This window comes from Mauremys mutica, chromosome 13, assembly GCF_020497125.1.
Source record: "Mauremys mutica isolate MM-2020 ecotype Southern chromosome 13, ASM2049712v1, whole genome shotgun sequence".
NCBI lineage: Eukaryota > Metazoa > Chordata > Testudines > Geoemydidae > Mauremys > Mauremys mutica.
The window spans coordinates 59737075-59758889 of record NC_059084.1 but is presented as its reverse complement, the minus strand read 5'-3'; the positions used below and the strand labels follow the sequence as shown (position 1 = coordinate 59758889).

The window sequence follows — 21815 nt, the reverse complement described above, 5'->3', positions numbered from 1 at the left end:
CAAAGAGAATGGAGCTTGGCTGTTCTCAGTGGTGGCAGATGACAGAACAAGGAGCTATGATCTCAAGTTGCAGTGGGGGAGGTCTAGGTTGGATATTAGGAAACAGTATTTCACTAGGAGGGCGGTGAAGCACTGGAATGGGTTCCCGAGGGAGGTGATGGAATCTCCATCCTTAGAGGTTTTTAAGGCCCGGCTTGACAAAGCCCTGGCTGGGATGATTTAGTTGGTGTTGGTCCTGCCATGAGCAGGGGGTTGGACTGGATGACCTCCTGAGGTCCCTTCCAACCCTCATCTTCTATGAGTCTATCAGTCCTTTGTCCATCCCCTCAGTAGGCACCAACTTCCCCTCTGGCCAGTGGTGCTCAACTCTGCTCTGCCCCAGGCCCCTCCCCCACTCTACCTCTTCCACAAAGCATCGCCCCACCTTTTCCCTGGTCTGCCCTGCCGCACCCCCAAATCAAACCCTTTCTCTAAATCCCTGCCCCCTCTCTTCCTAACCCTGTTCCACCCTCGCCCCACTTCTATCCCACCCCTTCCCTCAACCCCCACCCCGCCTCTTCCCCATCTCCTCCTCCAAGTATACCATCTCCCCCTCCACCCGACCCTCCTGGAGCATCCTGAATTCCATGAAAGAGCTGTTTTGTGGTGGGCAGAAAGTGCTGGGAGGGAGCGGGAGGAGTTGCTCACTGCAGGCAGGGCAGAGCTTGGCTGTCACTGGGTGCTAAGCACCCACTAATTTTTTCCTTGTGGGTGCTCCATGCCCGCAGCTTCCATGCAATTGGCATCAATAACCCCCCTCCTCAAAATCAAAATTCCTAGAGATTTCTGGTGAGTCTCTCAGTGTTGCTAATGTTACAAACTTTTCTGTGTGCGTGTCTCTCTGGGTGCGTGTCCAGGGCTGTTTATGGTTAAATTTATTGTGATGTCACGTATCCCAACTGCAAAGAATGTTCTGCTTCAGCATTCTTGCCCTGCCTTCAGTCTGCCAACTGGCTTGGTTGACAACGGCTGGTGACCCAAGGAGCTGCTGATAGACGCGTACTAGCCATCTCTCAACAACTTCCTGAATGGTCTTGGGTTGCTTATGTTCTCGGTTGTATGAACCAATCCTGGCTATTAGAGGAGCAGATGGCTTCAAAAGACCGGTCTCCTGGACCTGTGAATCCTGGGCAAACTAATTCCCTTCCTTTAGAGAATGACAGAAAAACCCATTTCCTCCTTCTTACTATTCCAGGCTTCGTTCCTTTTTCCAAAGACTCGCCTCTAGGGAGCACAGAGAGATCCGTGTGCACAAAGTGCTTGTCCAACCTGCAGCAATGGAGACATGCTCTGACTTTAGCCAGCAAGAACAGGCCTTGCCAGAGAAGATCCCGAGAAGGAAATGTTCATGGTCCTTCCTGTCAGGCATGAAAAGACTCTGTGTCTGTAGCCAATCTGACACCTCGATGGCAGACAGGGGTGAGGAGAGAACAATTTCCTCACAAAGAAGGTGGACGCACTTGTCCCGGAACCAGGTGGAGTCAGAGGACGTGAAGGTGCAGGAGGATACAGGAAAAGTCTAAATGGACCTTACAGGTGAGGATTCAATCCACATGGTTAGCGAGGAGCATGTGAGGAATACTCACACCAGTCACCCTACAAGCCTTATATATCAGGGCCTTCTCACGGGACAGTGATGGGTACCTCAGACTCTGGAATCCATTTAGTGCCAGATCCTCTTGGCGAGGGTGGACGAGGTCCATCGCTGAGGTGGGGAGAGCTGAGTGTGTCAGGTCACCCACCTCTGGGGGTCTGGCACTGTGAGGTGCGGAGTACTAACATTGCTCCGGGCTGTAAGGAGAACAGAGAGGCTGGACGTTGTAGGAAATCATTTCTTGTCTCCTGGATCGGGTCCATTTCATCAGTAAAATGCTCCAGAGGTCTCAGCAGGTGACACCTGGGAACCGTAGCAGAGCTGAGCCATTACTTCTTGGGGGGTTAAATGCAAATGAGGCCCGTTGCCCATCACTGACAGGAAAGGTGTGCAAGGGGAGGGGACAAGTAGAATACACCACGGCAAAGAACCTGGCCCCTAGGTCCGAGGAAGCCTCGTGTGGTAAAAGCCCCCAGCAAAGAGCCATGAGATCCGAGTTCTCTGCTTAGCTCTGCCAACAACCTTCAGTCTGACCCTGGGCAAGTGGCTTCAGGGCTCTGGGCCCGACTTCCATCCTCTGTAAACCAGGGATACTACATGGAAAAGGGAAATGTTACGAATGTTTCTTTCTGCTCCAGGGACAAAGAAGGAGGCGTCAGAGTCGCAGGGGAAGTGGGAAAAAGGGAGCCCAGAAGAGCAGGAAGAAGAGCGCACTCCCACCCCCTCATTACCAAGCAGCTCCCATATGACCATGGTAATGACGCTTTGTGACTGTGCTATTGGAAAGCATCCCCTGCTGTGTGTATTAATATCTCCTGGAGCTGGGATCTCTGACAGGAGACCTACCTGCCCCTTGCTCAGGGAGCTGAAAAGAAACACTCTTCAAGTGTGATCGACTCCAGCCAGTCTTTACGAGTTTCTCTGGGTTGCTTGAACGAGACCCAGGTTGACAAAGGGGTTCAGGCACCTCAAGAAGTTCAGAGGTGCTTAGTGGGATTCGCAGAAGTGCCTGACTCAGGTGCCTGATTCTGATGCACTCTCCATGGGACACAGGTACTGCTGAAAATCCTACCAGGCCCCTCCCTGCACTTGTAGGGGTAACCCACACACCTGCTGGGTGGGGTGTTCTGGCCCGTCTAGTGGCACCAGGACCACTTAGAGACAGAGATAAAAGGAGTCTGCTCTAGAGCCTTAGCTAACAGCCAGTTGGGTTTTAGCTCCTGCGGGAGAGGCTCCTGCACTAAGCTCCCGAGGTCCCAGGTTGGATCCCGCCTGCCAACATCTGCCAGGCATCTAGATGCCTTCGTAACTCTTATGATTAGTGACAGAGCACCCTGCAGCACGTAAAACTGTCTGCAATTCTGGGAGCTTGTTACACGCCGAGGGGCTGGAGTATCTATGCGAGTGTGTCGCTCTGGTGTGCTCTACTGCATCCTCAGCTGCTGGCATCCAGGACAGACGGTGCTAATCCAGCCACGAAGGCCAGCTGCAGTAACACTCAGGAGGTGCCTGAGACACCAGGGCAAAGGCCTTCAGCACCCCAGGCCCTGGGTTTAGGTGACCCTGGAACCAGCCCCCCTGCAGTAACATTGTGCCCAGTGAGTTCTGACCCATGGGGGGCTGGCCCCAGAGGCCCACAGTTTGGGATTCTCCTCAGCCAGGCAGACTTGCTCCTTCAATCGAAGCTACTTTCTGTCCTGCCGGCGATTCCTGCCTGTTTTGTGGCAGTACCACACGCTGCAGGGTGGGGAAGGAAGAGGCATTTCCGTTTGGGCCCTGTTCTCAGTCCTTTCCTCGCAGACACTGTGGGCTGCTAGAGTTGCTGAGCCAATCTGCTCAGGCGCTCAGGGTGGGATGGGACATGGGGCAGGTTCTGCAGTGACCCCTCGGCTGCACTCAACAAGCAACTTGAATGGGCTTTGCAGGCCAATGAGGCTTTCTCAGCAAAAGCTGGGCTTCCTGGGGGGAGGGGCTAGAGAGGGAGGAAATGGGGTGCCCTTGGGGGCCCAGCCCTGGCTGAGAGGCTCCCATCTCTTCTCAGGCAGAGAGGAGGGGGAAGCGTATGAAAGACTGAGGAAACCTCAGCATCTGTTGAGGTTTGTCAAGAAAAGGGCTCAGCAGGAGTCTCCACGCTCACTGGGCGCTGCCAGCCTCCCGCCGGGACAGACTGTTCCAGGGCAGCTGAGCAATGGAAATACTCAGTCCCAACAGGCTTTGTCCCTCTTCATTGCAGACCCCCGGGGAGCAGCTTCCCTCAGCCCAGCTCCAAGCCGTGCTGATGAGAGCCGTGAAGGGTCTGACGACACCCACCCTGGAGCGATTTCAAGTCGCCGAAGAAGAGCTGAGGACCATCGTATCTCTACACGGAGACAAGATGGAGAGAGTAAGAGACTCCCGCCGTGGGGCAGGGGGATGCTGCGCAGAGAGGGGGAGGGGAGAATTTCCTCTCCTAGGAAACCGTTCCTGGGACACACGGGCATGGTGCTGTGAAGGTTGGCTGAGCCCCTTTCCCTTCATCGCTTGGCCGCGGGGATCCATGGCATCAGGTGTTTAGCGTGTTCTCTGCCCGCTGGAGCTCTGACACGTCCCTGAGGACAGCCCAGCCCCACTGAAGGGGAGCGATAGCCCCAGCCCTGGCAGTGCAGCACTTACCTAGTCTGCCCATGGGCCTCCACGCTGGTTTCCTCAGACATGCTATGGGGCCTTGTTTTTCCAGCTGAAGGATCAGGAGGAATTTGGCTATGCACTATTCTCTCTGTCTCCCCCTAGCTCTGATCCTGTTGCCCATCCCCATAGGATCTGAGTGCCTCCCCCGTGAATTAGACTGGCCTAGGGAAGTTTCTGGCAGACTTCATTTCTACATCCCCTGGGTAGGAGGCTCTCAGAGTCATTATTCCCCCTGATTAATGAAGCTCCACCGCCCTCCTGGAAGGTAGGAATTCAACCCGTTTGACACCTGGGGAAACTGAAGCCCAGAGAGCTCCTTGATTTGCCCAAGCCTGCGCAGGTGGGGTAATCGAGAAAGGAATCAGGGTTCACATTCCCTACAGTCCTTTAAACGTTGCCTTCAATCGCTCGGCCTGGAAATAGGTGACATTCCTGCCCTTCCCCAGATACCGCCTGCCCATGGTGCCTAAGTGCAGACTTATTCCCTTCTTGGGCTTTGGCTTTCCTGGAAACCCAGAAACTAATAAACGAACAGAATCCTCAGCCTGAGCTTCCTCCCCAAACCTGCCTGTTCCTGGGGTTTCCTGCAGGTCATCCCTGTCTCTGGCCGAGTTCCCTGTTTCCAGCAGGTCCGAGGGGGAAGATAACAAATGGCCCCTCAATCAGCAGATTGATTTGTGCAGGGCTCTAATTCCTGCTAGCAGAACAGGGCAACAGAATCCAGCCACCCGGGTTGTAGCTCCTGCTCCTTGTTCGAGAGAGGAAAGAGCAATGACCAATTCCTCATGGAAGAGCCCTAGGGGGCGGCTTGTCCCTTTCGGGTCTGTCTACCTTGTGCTGCAAACTCTGCAGCAGGAGCCGGAAAGCCTGGCCCTATGGACGTGGGCTCCCAGGGCTGGCACTGTGGGGCCAAACGGCAATGCAGCCTCTTCTGGGCTTGGGCTGGAACTTGAGCTCTGAAGCCTGGGGAGGAGGGGGCTTCAGAGCCTGGGCTCCAGCCCAAGTCTCCAGGTCTGCACTGCTGTTCCTAGTGCCATAGCCTGAGCCCGAGGTTAGAGACCCGGCTTTGAGATTGGTTACGGCAAGTTTTAAAATCCCGCAGTGTAGAGGTTCTCCTTAGGGCTGGGGCCTGGAGCTGGCTAGCCCCGTCCAACTAGCCCTGCCTGCCATCTCTGGGATGGGCTCTGGGGTACATCAGTGGAACCAGCTGGGTCTGGAGCAGCGCTTCTCTACCTGGGACATCCTCAGGGCCAAACAGGTGGTATTGGATGTGCCCCACACAACACATATGGGGCCTACAATGGAAACTGGGTTGAGAAGCACGGGCCTGGAGGAACTGATTGTGCTAGAAAGATCAACAGGAAGTTGCGGAGATGGAGGAAAGGCTCCTGCAGGGAAGCCCTTGAGAGCAGGACTGAGAGCAGTTTGCTAAGGCAGGGAAGGCCCTGGGACATCAGGGGAGTTTGGGCTGTGCCCACAGTAAGGTTTTGGGGAAGACTTTTGTGTGTGTTTCTGAGCTTTAAGGTACTAAACCAGACCTCAGGAAGGCATGGGCTTCCTGGACTTGTCAAAGCTTCTTTCTTGACATTATGGAGGAGCCAAGATGGGCATCTGAGGTGAGAGGAGGCTTGCAGGGCTACCAAGAGGGGTTTACCTGGGAGAAGGCCACTCATGGATAAATCCATCCCTCAACTTTCTGGCATTCTTCCAGGTTGGAGACATTGTGGGACGTATCTTAATCTGGCTGGACAACGTCTGTGATCCCAGAGCCAGAAAAACAGCGCTGAGGGCCACGGCCTTGCTGGCTCTTTCCCACCCCCAGGACGTGGTTCTGAGCTGTGTGGCGCACACGCTGTCCTCGGACAGGTAGGGAGCTGCTCTGTTATCAACTCAGGCCATTATTTCTCTTCCTGCTCCTACTGACAGGCCACAGTCCGGGAAGGGTCCGTTGGGCTCACACAGTTGGAGGGAGTTTCCTGCTGTGCAGAGAGCTGTCCATGCTCACTAAGAGGAGATGCCCAGGCCCAGCCACTAAGGAGCCAGCCCTCCTCCTGCATTCCCCAGGATGGAGACGGGCCAGTTTTCTGGAGAATTCCAGCACTGTCCTGATTTCTATGGGTCACCCCACTTCCTCTCCCGTCCAGTACAGGGCCAATAAATGACTTTGGGGCTCACTCCACATCCCTGGCTCATGAGGTCTGGCTGCTCCCTATTGTGTGAGAGAAGGCAGAGATGGAAAAGGCCCATGAGGTCCATCTGTCTGTCCCCTAGGGACCAGTGCAGGATTGTTACCTGCAGTCAGATCCCTAGTTATTCCATGGCTGAGGAAGTGGTGAAAAAACACACGCATTCTTATGGAGCTGCACAGCAGAGGTAAATCTCTTAAGACAGAAAGTTCATGACCTAACTGTTGCAAAATAAATAAATGATCCACACGTGACCAGAGCGTAAATGCAGTGCAGCCTGCCTGAGTCTGCAGACAGCCGGCAATAACAGCTCTGAGATGGGTGAGTGCCTCTTTTCCTCTCAATACGTTGTGAAATCTGAGTCCTGCTGTTATTGCCGATCACTTTGCAGAGTCATCCAGCTGAGGTGTTTATAACACAGTCCCCACGTGCCTAGGGGCCATGAAACCCAACTGGACCCTCGCCAGAGGTCAAAACTCCGGCTTTCCTCAGCATCCTCTGCAATGCAGTTCTGCACTGACCCATAGACAAATCTGTGTCACATGGGAGAGAGAATTGAAGAGCAGCATGAAAGATACTGAGTTTCTTACCCAGTTCAGTTACCAGAGGAATACAGTGTTGGTTTTCATATTGATTTGAGCGTTTGATTTGTAAACCTTTCAGATATGAATTCCTTGAAGCAGCCCTAGTGCTTTCCAGAGTCTGTGCTCAGAAGCTATAGAAACTCGGCAGCGTTAGCACAGAATTTCAGTCAAGCTTCTTGAAGACCTTAAATCCAGACCATTTGCTCTTGGTTTGTCCAACCTAGTTCTCAGTGTCCCCAGGGCTTGACCACCATGTCCGACCTTCCTCACCAAACTTGGAAGTCAAATGACTGGAAGCCTTTTGGATCTGTCTGCAGTCTTCCTCTGCAGATGCCTGGGGGGACCAGGAGCAGTTAGATCAGCAAGAATGGAGAGAAGAGAGGAGGGGGATTTCAGTACTAATTTCCTTCCAGCTCTGTCACACGGGGCAGTACAATCTCCCCTTCTAAGCTCCTGAACCCTCTCCTATCAGGGCATGTTCTGATTCAGTGTCTGACCCCGTCCACCTCACTGCAGTAGGATTCAGCTGCTAAGAGACACTTGGCCAAATGCTGGGTCTCAGTTACACCCCCAAATAGCCAGAGTAACTCCAATGAGGTCAGGCAAGTTCCTCGGGACTGACCCTAGCGTAACAGAGCAGAATGTTGCACAGTCTGGTGGTCACACTGTGCTGGTCACTCTGTGGTCAGATCATGGTCACTGTCCTGGAAACAGCGGTGCTAGCTTCAGGAACAACAACCCATTTGGGGAAAGGAATAAATACAACCTTCTCTGACGGGACTTGCCCTGCCTCAGCCTCCCTGCACCAATCGGTGTCTCCTCTGAGAGATGCCTTTCCTGCCCGCTTTCCAAGCCTCTCCCTGGGGAGGGCAAGAGGTGGCCAAGCAGGGAAGGTCTGACTTCTCTTTCTGAATCTGCAGATGTGCCATTGAGCTGTGGAGGGCCTTGGGGGAAGAACCACAGCTCCCCAGGGAGGTGCTGCAGCAGCTGCTGGACAAGCTCCAGCAGAGACGCCGGGAGGAGAAGAGCGGCAATGAGTCCCTGGCTGTAAGTGAGATTTGAGATGTCACTTTGAGAACCCGCCACTGCGGGGAGGATGGTGCATCTGTGTGTGTGAGGGGGGAGCTTCACCCCTTCTTAGCTTCAGGCCAGGGCTCCACTACACAATGAAGCCGACCTGCGTTACCGCGGCATACAGCCGCCACAATTCCATCCCTTGTGTGTGTCTGCACTTTGCTGCTTGTGTCGGCAGTGCACGTCCTCACCAGAAGCGCTCGTCTCGATTGTATGGTCAGGGTGGGGCATTGTGGGAAGGCTTTCAGGACAGGGCATTGTCCTGAAAGCCAGTTGACGTACGCGACGTTGTGTCTACACTGACACTGTATCAACCTAACTGTATCCACCTGGACTCTCTGCCACTTGTGGAGGTGGAGTTATGAATTTGGCACCAAGGGGCAGTTCTGCCAATGGGAAGGAAATTCCATAGTTAGGGTGATGCTGGGTGAGGGGCCTTGCGTTGACATAACTCTGTAATGCAGACCAGGCCTTAGTGTGTCCTGGCCACCTCCTAGCAAACCAAAGAGGTGTAAATAAAGCTTCGCCCAGGAAAAGTTACTGATCTGAAGCGGTTTATCTGCTGGTACCCTGGCTCTGTTTGCTGCTCTAGGTGGCTCTTTAGTGAGCAGGTGCAGTTCGGGTGTCTCTTGGAAGTATCCAGGTTTCTGTCTCTCTAAATTGTGACTAGAAATCTTCCCAGCATGGGATCATGAGATGTCCGGTACTTTTGACTGGGCCAGAAACACTGGGTCTATGAGAACAGATCGCCTCAGGATGGTTTCAGCCCATCCAGTGATGGCTGGAAACCCAAAGCACAGAGTCTGCACCATTAAGAGAAATAATCGAGAATAACGTCATCCAGACTCTTCTGACCGTTCCATAGGGCTCCATCCTGCTTCCATTCCAGAAATGGGTAAAGTTTCAGGACCCTCCAAATGTCTCCTCCCCTCTCAGGAGCCAATCCTCTTTTGTAATAGGCTGGGGAGGAAATGAAACCAGAGAAAAGGACAATAGCGAATGGCAATGGGGGCAGGTGGCAGATTGGGCTAGTGGAGTGAAAGTCTTTCCCCCCTCCAGGCAATGAGGACCATTTACGAGGTCCTTTTCCTATGGGGATACCGAGAAGCCATCCTGGAAATGTATCCCCAGATGCTCATTCTCTGCGTCAGGCAAGTGCAGTATGTGATGGATCTGCACTTGCCAGGGACCTACATGGCCAGCACGACATCCAGCCCCGAGGAGGGATCCAGCTGCCTCAACCCCCTAAGGGAATGACTGAAAGGAAAAGGAAGAACAGATTTGTTCTGCTAATCACATGTGGGCTGTTCATGGCCATCATTTGTTCGGGTGCTATAGTTAGCCCAGGCTCGCTTACACCAACTAAGGATCTGGCCCCACATGCCCGCTTGAGTCCTGTTACCTGTCACAGTAAAGAATCAAGTATTCAACCGCATTGAGTGATGACATCAACCATCTTCAGAAGCTACAGTGTCACTAACTGGTTACAAACTCAATGAAACTGCAGTGTCGACAGGGCCCATTGGGCAGGGAAGCACCATGATATCACACTGGATCTATCCTCGGGGAGGCTAGCTCCTGCTGTCCATGCTGTGTGTGCCAGGGCGTGTGCAGATTTGCCATACTTGGGGCTGATCTCATTGCCTGACACTGGTATTTTTTGTCTTTAGCACATCGGTGGAGGCTGTGAAGACTCTTTTTTCCATGCCCGGATACTGGAAGGAATTTGCCAGCATCCAATTTCAGCAGGGTTGGGACATGATATCTTCACGATGTTACTATTCGCAGGGTGTTGGCCTGATTGCAAGGTAGGAGCCCAAAGGTTCCTCTTCAGTGGGTCTCTCTTGGGAATGGGATTTCCGTGTGAAATGTTCCTCTGTTCCAGGCTGCCTTCTTAGCCCAGCAACTAGAGAGGAACTCTCTCTCCCCCTTGATAACCACAAGGGACTTTCTGCTCCATGTTCCAGAGCCATGATCGAGTTTGAGAACCCTCAGCTCCCTGCCATCTTCAGAGAGGCCATCACCATTGTCCAGAGTGAGAAGGAGGAGGAGCAGAGAAATATCGCCATGACTTTCTGCACTGAGGTGAGATTCTTTAGTTGACAGGCACAAGTGGGCTTTCTGGAGAGCAGCTCAGGCCAGTAAGCTCTGGGCACATTGTCAGCAGCTCAGCAGCCTTCCAGCCAGCTAGCTCCTCTCCGCACATGGATGGTGGTGGGGCATGGCACGGAGAGGGAGGGAGAGACAGGGTGAGATCGCTCCTGGCTGGATGTGCCTAGATGGGATCATGTGACAAGAGGAGATGTTTCTCCGGTGCCCCAAGGCCATGCTTCTCTCCTCACCTTTTCCTGGGGTTCTGCTTTTCTTCTGCCCCAGGGGTCGCTCCATGGCACTCAGTGGGGCCTGGAGATTCCCCTTTCCCTGGGGGTTTATTTGTGACTTGTGCATTAGTCTAAGTTCTGGGAATGAACCAAATGAAAGAGCAGCAACTGGCTCCCTACACAACGGAGACGTTGTATGGGAGTAAGTGGCCATTTGGTAAAGATGAGTATCCAGGGGACAGACCCCACAGGAAGACCTCTGCTCCTCAACCTGATGTTGATTTGGCTCTTTCCAGTTTCTCCAGAGTCCTTCCATTGAGACGATACTGACAAAATCAGAGCTCCAGGCACAGCTCATGGAATGGACCCAAGATAAAAATCCCATTGTACCTCGGCTCAGTCTGCAAGGCCTTGGCAGTATTGTGCTCCAGCCAGAAAAGGTGAGGGGCGTGGATTGCCCGGGGGACCGAGGAAGCCGATGTCTATCGAATAGCTCAGCAATGAGAGCGAGATCCCCACACAAGCCTTGTTGTTTAACACACAGCACTCAAATGTTGGAGATGCATTACTGAGCAAATCAAGGCACGACGTGGTCCCTGCTCCCGTGAGCTGACCCCTGATTGCAGATGTGATGCAATGGGGGAGGCGGGTGAGCAAAGACAAAGGTTACAGTGAGCAGCTGGCAGAGAGTGACAGGAGAATTACTTTGTGCCCCGTTGGGCGGCTGTGCCAGCCGTGGTGTCTCATAGGTTGGAGTGGGATGGGCCAGCATATGCCCCAGGCTGTCATCCAGGATAGTAATGAGCTGCCTTCTTCATTCCTGCAGGTGCAATCGTTACGGGCCCAGCTGCCAGCGATCATGGACATGTTCTGTGACAGGGATGGAAGGCATGTCATGGGGGCCATGCATCAAGCTGGAGACATCATCTACCTCCTGGATGGGGAGGGGCTTGGCTCCATCTCCCAGGACATTGCAGTCAGCCTTCGTCCCTTCATTGATGACGTAAGGCTGGGAAACACAGGGGAACCCCATTCCCCTCCTCCGCCTGTCTCTGGTGCCCTTGTCTGTCTCTCCCCATCCCCTTGTCTCCCACCCCTCAGCCCTGCCATGGAGCCTCCAAGGGATGCCCCTGCCATGGGTGGGTAATCTCCTGCTCAGCCACCTCCCTGTCAGAGCTCTTCTCCGCAAACCTCAGCCTCAGCGCCATGCTCCCAGCCCCTGCTGCCGACTGGCATGGGGGAGAGGGGGCCTGGCACTGGGCAGACGACCAGCTGTCTGGAGAACACCGGCCCCCAAAGAGGTGGAGATTCCCAGCAGGAAAGAGGTGGGTCGGGAATGGCCCGGCTCTCAGGGGCACCGAAGAGCAAAAGAACTGCTGTGTTTTGTAGCAGCACCTCCCTGAAAGGCTCCATCAGCTGCTCCTCCCCTTCCCCGGACCGGTCTCCAGCAGCCTTCCCTCCCTCTCCCCTAAGCTTCTAGGGGTCTAGGATTCTGTGCTCTCCAGACAAACATTGCATCTAGGACACCATGGGGCTGCACAGCCCTGCACAGTGTCTCAGGCCCTGTTCTGCACAAGGTGTCTATGGCGCTGGCCTGGTGGCCTCACTGCTCCCACGAGCCAAGTCAGTTATCACAGGGGAACCGGAGCAGCGTGCGGATTATGACTCTGTCGCGTTATGCTCTGATCCTGCCCGGCTTTAACCGGGCTTCCCCACTCCCTGTGTGTCATTGCCAGGAGAGGGACAGCGTGCGCTCCGCTGCCATTTTACTGCTTGGCAACATGGTGAGCAGCGTGAAGGACCCGGACAAACCCATCGTGCAGCAGGAAATGATCCACTGCTTGCTCCCGCTGCTGCTGCATCTTGAAGACCGGGATGAGAGTGTGACACTGGTAAGTGCCACGGTCATTATTTCCTGAAGAGCAAAGAGCCAGAATCCCCTGGGGTCCCCACTCCATTAATGGCCAGAGCCCCTTGTCCAAGCAGAGTCTTCTCCTCCCTGCTTCACTCCATGCTGGAGCCCAGTGCCTCGTTCATTCTCACAGCACACAGCACAATTGGGAAGAAAAGCCTTCTTCTGGGAAAGAGCCCTGACCCTCTCCTGCAAAGACAGGCCTCAGGCCTTTGGGCTGCTGCATCCAAAGGTTCACAACAAGAGGCAGCAAGAGAAAAGGGAGCATAGATCTGTAAGTGCCCCTTCGGTTCAGGGAGCTGATATCTGCCCACAGCCTTCTGGAAAGTGGGTGCAGCTGCCCTGACTTCTTCCCTGGAGCTCCTGAGAGAACTTCTCCAGGACCCAGCTTCCCAGAATTCACCGGACGTTGCCCTCTTTTGTTGGGCCAGCTGGGATGTGGAGGGAAGCCTGATCTGGGGCCCCTTTGGTCCGACTCTTTGGGATCCCAAAGCTGACTCACGCTCTCATGCAGTCTCTTTGCACCTAAGGACTGAGCTGTGGAGATCTCTTATGAATCTTTCCAGGGCCATCCATAGAGGGGCGCAGGGCCTGCGACAACACCCCCTACTCTGCCCTAAGCCCCAGCCCCACTCCATCCCTTCCCCCAAGTGCCACCCCACCTCTTCTCACCCCTGCTCCGCCCCTGCCCCATCCCTATTCCTCCCCTCCCCCCAAACCCCCACCCCCTCATTTACCGAATGATGCTGGGAGCTGGCGAGGTGGGGCATAGCATAGTGGGACCGGGAGTACTGCTCCTGGCCCCAGCATGGCCCACGTCCTGCGTCCCCCTGAAGTGCGGGGCCCCCCAAAGCGCAGGGCCCTGGTCAACCACTCCAAACCATCCAAAGACAGGACGGCTCTGGCTCGCTCCAGCCAATTCCCTCTCCTGAGCACACTCCTGTGTACAACAAATGACAGGAATCTCCTCCACTAGCAAGAAAAGCAGGAGAACAAGGGACGGGGAAGGTTCCATGTCCCCCAGACTGTCCCTCTCTCAGTGAGAATCCTCTTGGTCTCACCTTCTCTTGCAGAGATGCAAACTGACGCTCTTCCGCTGCGCAGTGTTTCTCAGGTGGGCTCATTTGAAGACGCTGTTCCGCAGCATGGCCTGGGATGGCTCCACACAGCTCATGAAGTGTGCCTGGAAGTGCTTGGTAGGTCAATTCCTTGTGCCTTGAGAGTGGTGAATGGGGACTTGAGGGACACCTTTCTAACCCCACACCCTGAGTACCCATCTGCTTCCGTCGGGTGGCAGGACTGTATTCCAGGCTCTCTCCTGGTTCATTTCTGCAGGAGTTACAATCCCTTCATATTTTTGAAATTTTTCTCCACAACTGTCAGACCTGCAAACGTTTGTCTTTGAAAATGAAAGCTGAGGTTCTGGAGAACACAATAGTAACTCCAGAGAGGTGCTGCTATGGCGTATGGGCTCATACTGGCTGTTGCCATGACCTGGCTCTATGCTTTGGCTTCCCTGGACTAGTCGCTGTGGGAAGAACATGTCATTTGTATATTGTGCGTTTCTTCCTTCTTTCTTCCTAGATGCAGAACAACAAGAGCCACATCCCCAAATTCCTGTTCCAGGCCTTAGAGTACCTGGAAAGCTCACAGACAACAATCAGACATTCTGCAGCCCTGTTCATTGGTAAGCAGAGCAACTTCACTTGATCTTTTTTGACCTGCTTCCTTCAAAGCCCTTTTCTAGACTGCTGCTCTGTTCCCTCCGACAGCACCAGAATCCTAAAACTCTGTGTGTGTGTGTGTGTGGGGTGGGGGGATTTAGGCCAATTCCACCAATTCCCCTGAATCGGGCCCTGCGCCTAAGAGGGTCCCGTGCCCAGTGAGAATCTCTTCCCTGGCTACTAGCGCCTTTTTAATTTTTACTCACCTGGCGGCGCTCTGGGTCTTCGGCAGCACTTTGGCGGCGGGTCCTTCAGTGCCGCCGAAGACCTGCAGTGAGTGAAGGACCCACCCCCGAATTGCCGCCGAAGACTCGGAGCACCGCCCGCTGAGTACAAGCCCCACGTGTTTTTTTATATATGTGGTTGTTGTTGTTGTTGTTGGGTTTTTGTCATCCTTGCCAGGGCCCCGTCGAAACTGTTTGAATTGGGCCCCGCACTTCCTAAAGCCAGCCCTCTGTGTGTGTGGGTGTATGTGTGTGTACGTGATAGAGAGAGATAGAAAAAAAAATTAACATGTCTTCCAAGATGAAGGGAGCAACTTAGCTCTATCGACCGCACCAACGTCCCCTGCCCACAACAAGTCTTTGGCTGCGCCTAAGGGAAACCAGCATGATGTGAATTCAAACTCCTTTGGAAATCAGTCTCTGAGTGACTTCTAGGCTCCTGATGCTTTATCTAATGTGCTTTGTGAACAGATGTAAGGAATGTATTTAATTTCCCAAGGGCTGTCTTGGGGGAATGCCTGCATCTTTCGCAGTTTTCAGCGAAGGATTTGAAAAGTAATGAGATTCATTGTCTGTCTAGGAAATACTATCCACCATTACTGTGACTTCTTGTCTGAAACAGTGACTGAAGATGGCATCTCCCGCCTGTATGAAGGTAAGGAAATACTTCTGTGTGTTTGTGCCTCTGTGGGAAGTACAGGGGTGCAGCACAGGGCCTGAACACAGGTTTGAATGTGTCCCTGTCTGTCTAAGGACAGAGTTTAACAAAGAAGGATGGTTACGTGAGCTTCCATTGAGGTGCCACAATATGTGTACGGGAGCAGGGGAATTCCATCCCTAGCTCCTAGAATAGACGTAGCCTTAGAGCTGTGTGGGGAGACTGTCTTCATAGAGGTCAGAACGTCTCTAAAGGAAGGGCTGACAGAATTGAAAAGGGCTGTTATTATTAAGGGCGATGATGATGATGACAATTACCCTCTGTAGGGAAAGATTCATCACTTGCCCTCCCTGGAATGGAGAGATTTCAGGCCAGGGAACCACTCAGAACTTGGTTATCAGCTCATAGGAAATCCCCTGAGTGCACATTGGAAACATCTTTCCCTGTGACCTCTTAAGGAATGAAGGCACAGGGCCACACAGGATTTCAGTAGATGTTAGGAGTCTAAATCCCTTTGCAGATCTGTGCGTAAATGTTGGATCATTTAACACCTCTGCTGCTGTCACTTTTCTGTTCCATCCCAAGGAAAGTTGCTCCCACCTGCCTGTGTTTTAGCGTGTGGACGTGCGTATGCTGGGGGAGGGGGAACTTACGCACGGAATGGGGTCTCCTCTCTGTCCAGGGCTATTTTGGGAGTAGCTGAGTTGCTGTTTCTTGCCCGCAGACTCTTGGATAGCTAATAGCATGTGGCAATGGCCATCTGAAGGGGAGGTTTCCTAGGCACCAGTCACATCAGCACCATGGGGCTTTCAACCCGTTTCCTCTTTGTTTCAGCTTTTCAGGAAGTGCCTTTGACATGTGACAGGACCACAGGGCACATCCTCAATAGGTATTACAAATGGCTGCAGAAGCTTAGAAATCTCGTGTCGGGTTCCGCATTCGACTAGGGAACCGGGACCGACACAGAAGACCTCTTTGTCTTGCTATGGTACGTACAACAGCGTCTTTGGAACAGGGACTGAACAACGAGGTGGATACTGGCAGATGACAGAAAATTATGTAGATCAGTGAGGCGTAGAGAAGACTTTGAAGAAGTTGAAAGGGATCTAATAAAGCCATGTGACTGGGCAGCACAATGGCAAATGAAAACCAGAGCTGACAAAGTCAAGGCCATACGCATGGAAAGCCCGGAGGTGAACGACTCCTACGTATCGCTGGTGTTGGACACCAAAGCACAGACGGTTGGGCCCAGTGGCTGGAGCAGAGGTGGTGGGGCCTAGTGGGCAGGGTGGTGGTGGTCGAGCCGAGGAGAGCCAAGGGTTGGAGCCAGAGTGAGGAGCAGCTAGGAGTAGGGCCTGGGCGGGATTAACGATTCACAGCCAATGGGAGCTGTAGGGGGCGGAGCCTACAGGCAAGAGGCAGGGCCGCCCAGAGGGGGGGCAAGAGGGGCAATTTGCCCCAGGCCCCGAGCCCCACGGGGGCCCCCACCAGAGTTTTTCGGGGCCCCTGGAGCGGGGTCCTTCACTCGCTCCGGGGTGCCCGGCAAACTCTTGTGCGGCCGGGTGCAGGAGCTTCTGCCGCTCCCGGTCTTCGCCGGCGGGGGGTCCTTCCGCTCCGGGGCGGAAGGACCCCCCCCCCCCCCCGCTGGCGAATTACCGCCGAAGACGGAGCGGGACCCGCCGCTGAAGTTCCGCCCGGTCTTCGGCGGTAATTCGGCGGCGGGGGGCCCTTCCGTTCCGGGACCCGCCGCCGACGTGCCCCGAAGACCCGCGGCGGGGCCCCCTGCCACCGAATTACTGCCGAAGATCGGGCTGCGCTTCGGCGCCGGGTCCCGCTTTGGCAGTAATTCGGCGGTGGGGAGGCCCCCGCCACGGGTTTTCGGGGCAGTTCGGCGGCGGGTCCAGGAATGGAAGGGCCCCCCACCGCCGAAGACCCCGGGCCCCCGGAATCCTCTGGGCGGCCCTGGCAAGAGGAGCTCATAGAGTATCACTAGCAGGGTTGGGAGGGACCTCAGGAGGTCATCTAGTCTAACCCCCTACTCAACGCATGACCAATTCCCAACTAAATCCCCAAACGGCCCCTCAAAGGTTGAACTCTCAACCCAGGGTTTAGCAGGCCAATGCTCAAACCACTGAGCTATTTCCCAGGACAGAGGTTCCCGGCGCGGTGCTCGTTGCGGCGTCACGGCTGGGGTGGGGGGAGAGGAACGGCAGCGCGCGGAGCCGCCTCGCCCCACCCCAGCCAGGCAGAGCCGGCCCGGCTGGAACGCAGCACACAGGGGCTTTAGTGACTGTATCACGGGGCCCCCCTTAGCCCTACTCCTTTCATGAGTGCATCACTGCCCCACTTCTGCCCCAGCCCCACACACGGTTACAGGGCAGAACCCTGTAGCTAAGCTCTGAAATCTCTCTCACTGTAATGAAGTTACTGCAGAGTCAGGACAACCCCACCTTTGGGCTCCATGTCTGACATCTCTCCCCACTGCACAGAGCCCTACATTCACAGAGCTTCTCGCACGTGATTCCCTCAGTCATCAGAGCCAGGCGAAGAGAGGAGGAAGTCTCCCAGACTCCCTTTATCCATTGCCAGCCCACAGGGTAGCGGAGGTTGTGGGGGGTTGGGTGCTCTCTTTACGCAATGCCAGCTCTCAGGGAATTTACAAATGAGCATTAGCAAAGTGCGGTGGTTTTGTGCTGTGGAAAACTACGCTGCTTGAAAGTTTTGTTCTTCTGATTTGTGTTCCTGCTCTTTCTCCCTCTTACAGACATCTAGAGGCTAACAGGAGCCAACCAAGCCCAACACTGATCACACCTCTTGGGAGACGGCAAAGCAGCTGTTGCATGGGAAGGAGGAGAGAGAAGAGGCAGAGCAGGATGTGCCGGGGTGCACCAGTCACACATAAACTCACAGTCTAGGCGGCGGAAGCCAAGCCCCTCCCCAGCCCTGCCGGACATGCTACAACTGGAGCACCAGTGTGAAAGGGAGCAGCTCAGCTCAGTCTAGGCAGATGCCGAAAATGGAGGATGCACATTGTAGGCTCCATTACAGAAGCAGCTGAAGCAGACTGCAGAGCCCCGAGGTGCTGAGACCCAACCCCATCCCCGGGTGCCTGCAGACATGTAAGGGAGCTCAGAGTCTCTGGGAGATTCCCACGCCGGGAGCCCAGAGACCCCCAGCCCATGGCCTAGAGACATCTCGTAGGAAGTAACCTGGGAGAACTAGCCATCGTCATGCTGAGTGACGTCAGATGTTCTGGTTGGATCCCCACTGACTCAAGGCCAAACACATTGGCCATGGAGAAGGCCCTGGGGTAGGACCCGGGGGGGAGTAACAAGGGCCTGGGTCCCCCTGTCCCGGCCGCCATCCACAGCCCCGATGGAGACGGCGGCTGCACGGACTCTGGTCATCGGGCCCCACAGCCCCGCCGGAGACGGTGGCCGCACGGACTCTGGTCTCTGGGCCCCACAGCCCCGACCGAGAGGGTGGCCGCACGGACTCTGGTCGTTGGGCCACACAGCCCTGACGGAGAGGGAGGCTGCACGGACTCTGGTCGTTGGGCCCCACAGCCCCGACGGAGAGGGCGGCCGCACAGACTCTGGTCATTGGGCCTCACAGCCCCAACGGAGAGGGCGGCCGCATGGACTCTGGTCTCTGGGCCCCACAGCCCCAACGGAGAGGGAGGCCGCACGGACTCTGGTCATTGGGCCACACAGCCCCGACGGAGAGGGCGGCCGCACGGACTCTGGTCGTTGGGCCCCACAGCCCCGACGGAGAGGGCGGCCGCATGGACTCTGGTCGTTGGGTCCCACAGCCCCGACGGAGAGGGCAGCCGCACAGACTCTGGTCTCTGGGCCCCACAGCCCCGCCAGAGAGGGTGGCCGCACGGACTCTGGTCGTTGGGCCACACAGCCCCGACAGAGAGGTCGGCCGCACGGACTCTGATCGTTGGGTCCCACAGCCCCGACGGAGAGGGCGGCCGCACGGACTCTGGTCGTTGGGCCCCACAGCCCTGACGGAGAGGGCGGCCGCACGGACTCTGGTCGTTGGGTCCCACAGCCCTGAGTGGGAGGGCAGCCATTTTGAGTTCTGGCCATTAGGCCAAACCACACTGAGGCTAAGGGCAGTTATTTGGTTCCAGCCAAGGGACCTCGCCCCTTCATCCCTAAGGCATCCCTCGTCTGTCACCAGGAGACTGACCCCATGACATAAGACTTTCGGGGTCAAGATGCAAACGTGAGCAGAAGCAAGGAGTGGCATGTGACCACTCTAAGAGCTCCTCCCACTCCTCTACCAATCTGGGGGTGTTTTATCTCCATCGATCTGCCTCAGGAATGGATCTGAGCAATGGGGGAAAGTTCTGGGGCAGAGTGACCCATCCGGAAGTGGGTCATGTAACCCCTCCAAGAACTCACCACAGTTGGGGTGGGCCTCATCCCCTTAGGACCAACCAGAGAGGGGATTTCACCAGATAGGGTAAGTGCTGTGATGGGGTGACCTACCCGTAAGAGGGGCCCAACACCCCTCCATGAAATCCCCCCACCGTCCTCTGCTAATCGATCAGGGTTTCACACTCATCCCTTAGGCCATCCCAGAAGGGAAACGTACCGATCAGAATAGGTAGTGCCCGAAGGCCTAGGCCAGAAGCCGCCGATCTCCGGAGCTCCATGTTTGCGTGGCTGGCAGCATCGTCCTGGAAGTCGCAACCCAACACTGCGGGGAAGAGGCCGACTCGTTCCAAGGATGTGTTTTGCAGAAATCATGGCCTAGACCTTCGGGCTATATCTGTTCTGATTGGTACATGTTTCCCTTCTGTGATGGCCCAAGGTGGGAGTGAAACCATCGCCAATTGGTAGAGGGTGGTGTGAGGACTTTTTAGAGGGACCACGGGATCCTGTTGCGGGCAGGTCAGTCCGCTACATTACTCCCGTGCTTGGTCAAATCCCCTCTCGGGGTGGTCCTACAGGGATGACGCCCACTTCAATTGGTAGAGGACAGAGGGAGGAGTTCTCAGAGGGGATACACAACCCCCTTCTGGATGGGTCACCCTGTCCCCGTTCATTCCCCGATTGGTCAAATCCAGTCTCCAGGTTGTAAAATGCTAGTTGCCCCTGCCAAATTTTAGTAAAAGAAGGGAAGAAAGGCATGTACCTTTTGCGTTATCTATAAGGTGGCCATCTTGGACTTGGGAAAAGAATGTGGTGACCTTTTGCCATGTGCTCTATTATTTTGGGTTGGGAAGCACACTCCCACGCACGGATTGAATCCGCGTAGATAGGATCTAACATCCAGGCAGAGACGACGCAAAGAGGGATAGGGAGGGGTTTTAGTTAGGTCTACTCACCCGTTCCTGTGTCCAGCATCGAAGTCCATCCCGAACGTCCAATGTCAAGAGACCAGCAGCCATCCACCACTGTCCTTGCAAGAGAAGAGAGAGAACAACAACATTACCTCCTGGGTGTAACTGTTTGGGAGAGTGGAGCATTTCCAGAGTTAAAGTTTTTGTTAATCTGCCCCTTCTCTGTCCTATCCTAGCCCTTTTCCCCATAGGAAATAATGTCTTGTTTGTGTGGTTACCACTGTGTGGCCTTTTTTTTTTTGTGCTAAGGGAGGCTCCAATAGATGGGCTTTACAAAGGGGACCATGTGGGAAGAATTTACTGTAAGATTCCCCATGTCTTCTGAATGGGGTTTGGGTCCTGCCCTCTTTAAAGGAAAGAAAAATCCTTACAGGTGATCCCACGGGGGTGAAACCCACTGTGATTACTTAGTCATCTGTCCTATTCACCACGGTTTGTGACCCTGTGTATCACAGGGAAGTAGCCCATGGGGCATTATAAATCCTCTGATTTCAAATGGACACTCGTGGATGAAGAAGGACAACTTTTCAAATCCAATGTGCACCGAGATTGTATGGACACTGAACGTATTGAGTACAATGCTCTTATTTTTCATCTGTTCATTAAACAAAGCCAAAGGAGCAGGGTTGGGAGGCTAGGCACTGACTTCCCCAGGATCATTCCTCTCCTAGTAATTCCCATTACAAATCTCCAGTCAAGGAAGAGCCTGAGGAAGTGTAATCAGTGGAACTACCCAGAGCACTGAGAAATCAGGGCCCTGAGCTGAGAAAAAACAAGCCTCAGCCAGTTCACATTCATTCACTGTCCTCAGCACAGAAACCCCAGAGGCACCTGAGGATTACATGAAAGGGTTTGAGAGGGTTGGCTCTGCAGAGACAGAGATGACGCCTATTACGGCTGGTAAATCCATGACAGAGTAGGAACAGGATGGAAAGATACAGGGACACAAATTCTTTGGTTAAGTCGAGTGTGTTTCCAAAACCTGACCCTTCGCCTGGCGCAAGGGCAGAGCTTGGGTTAAGAAGACGATCTAGGAGTTTTGTCCCTTTAGCCTTGTTTGTCCCTGAGCCTGGGTACCCAGAGATGTGGCTGAAGCAGAAGCTACCAAGGCCAAAGCCCTGAGCCCAATGACAGGCTGATGCAGTGCACTTGCTTCTGCACTGCCTCTGGAGGTGCATCTGATATCCCCACGGAGAGCAGCCATACAGGGGAAGTCCCGTCCCAAATCCAGAAGACAAACAGCTAGGAGGCCCCTACTGGGGTACTCCTGCCTGGGGGGCTCCCAGCAGGACGGGGAGATCAGATTTTATGGGGCAGGGCTAATTCGATCTAGCCAAGAAAGGCACAACAAGAACCAATGGCTGTCAGCTGAAGCCTGAGAAATTCAAATGAAATGTAAGGCACACATTTTTTACAGTGAGAGACACTAGCCACTGGAACAAATTACCCAGGGGAAAGGCGGATTCTCTGTTTCCA

At 54.5% G+C, this 21815-nt stretch overlaps 1 protein-coding gene across 1 annotated transcript; it reads left to right on the top strand.

The window, feature by feature from the left end:
* The first annotated feature begins 1107 nt into the window (after positions 1 to 1107).
* Positions 1108 to 18324, top strand: LOC123348713 (maestro heat-like repeat family member 5). The gene is made up of 16 exons (XM_044986327.1): positions 1108 to 1575; positions 2272 to 2387; positions 3867 to 4016; positions 6012 to 6166; positions 7991 to 8117; positions 9204 to 9394; positions 9815 to 9952; positions 10112 to 10229; positions 10762 to 10905; positions 11292 to 11468; positions 12202 to 12357; positions 13451 to 13573; positions 13962 to 14064; positions 14906 to 14980; positions 15818 to 15971; positions 17748 to 18324. The coding sequence occupies exons 1-15, from the start codon at positions 1563 to 1565 to the stop codon at positions 15928 to 15930; spliced, it is 1899 nt and encodes a 632-aa protein (XP_044842262.1). The 5' UTR covers positions 1108 to 1562; the 3' UTR covers positions 15931 to 15971; positions 17748 to 18324.
* Positions 18325 to 21815: the final 3491 nt, after the last annotated feature.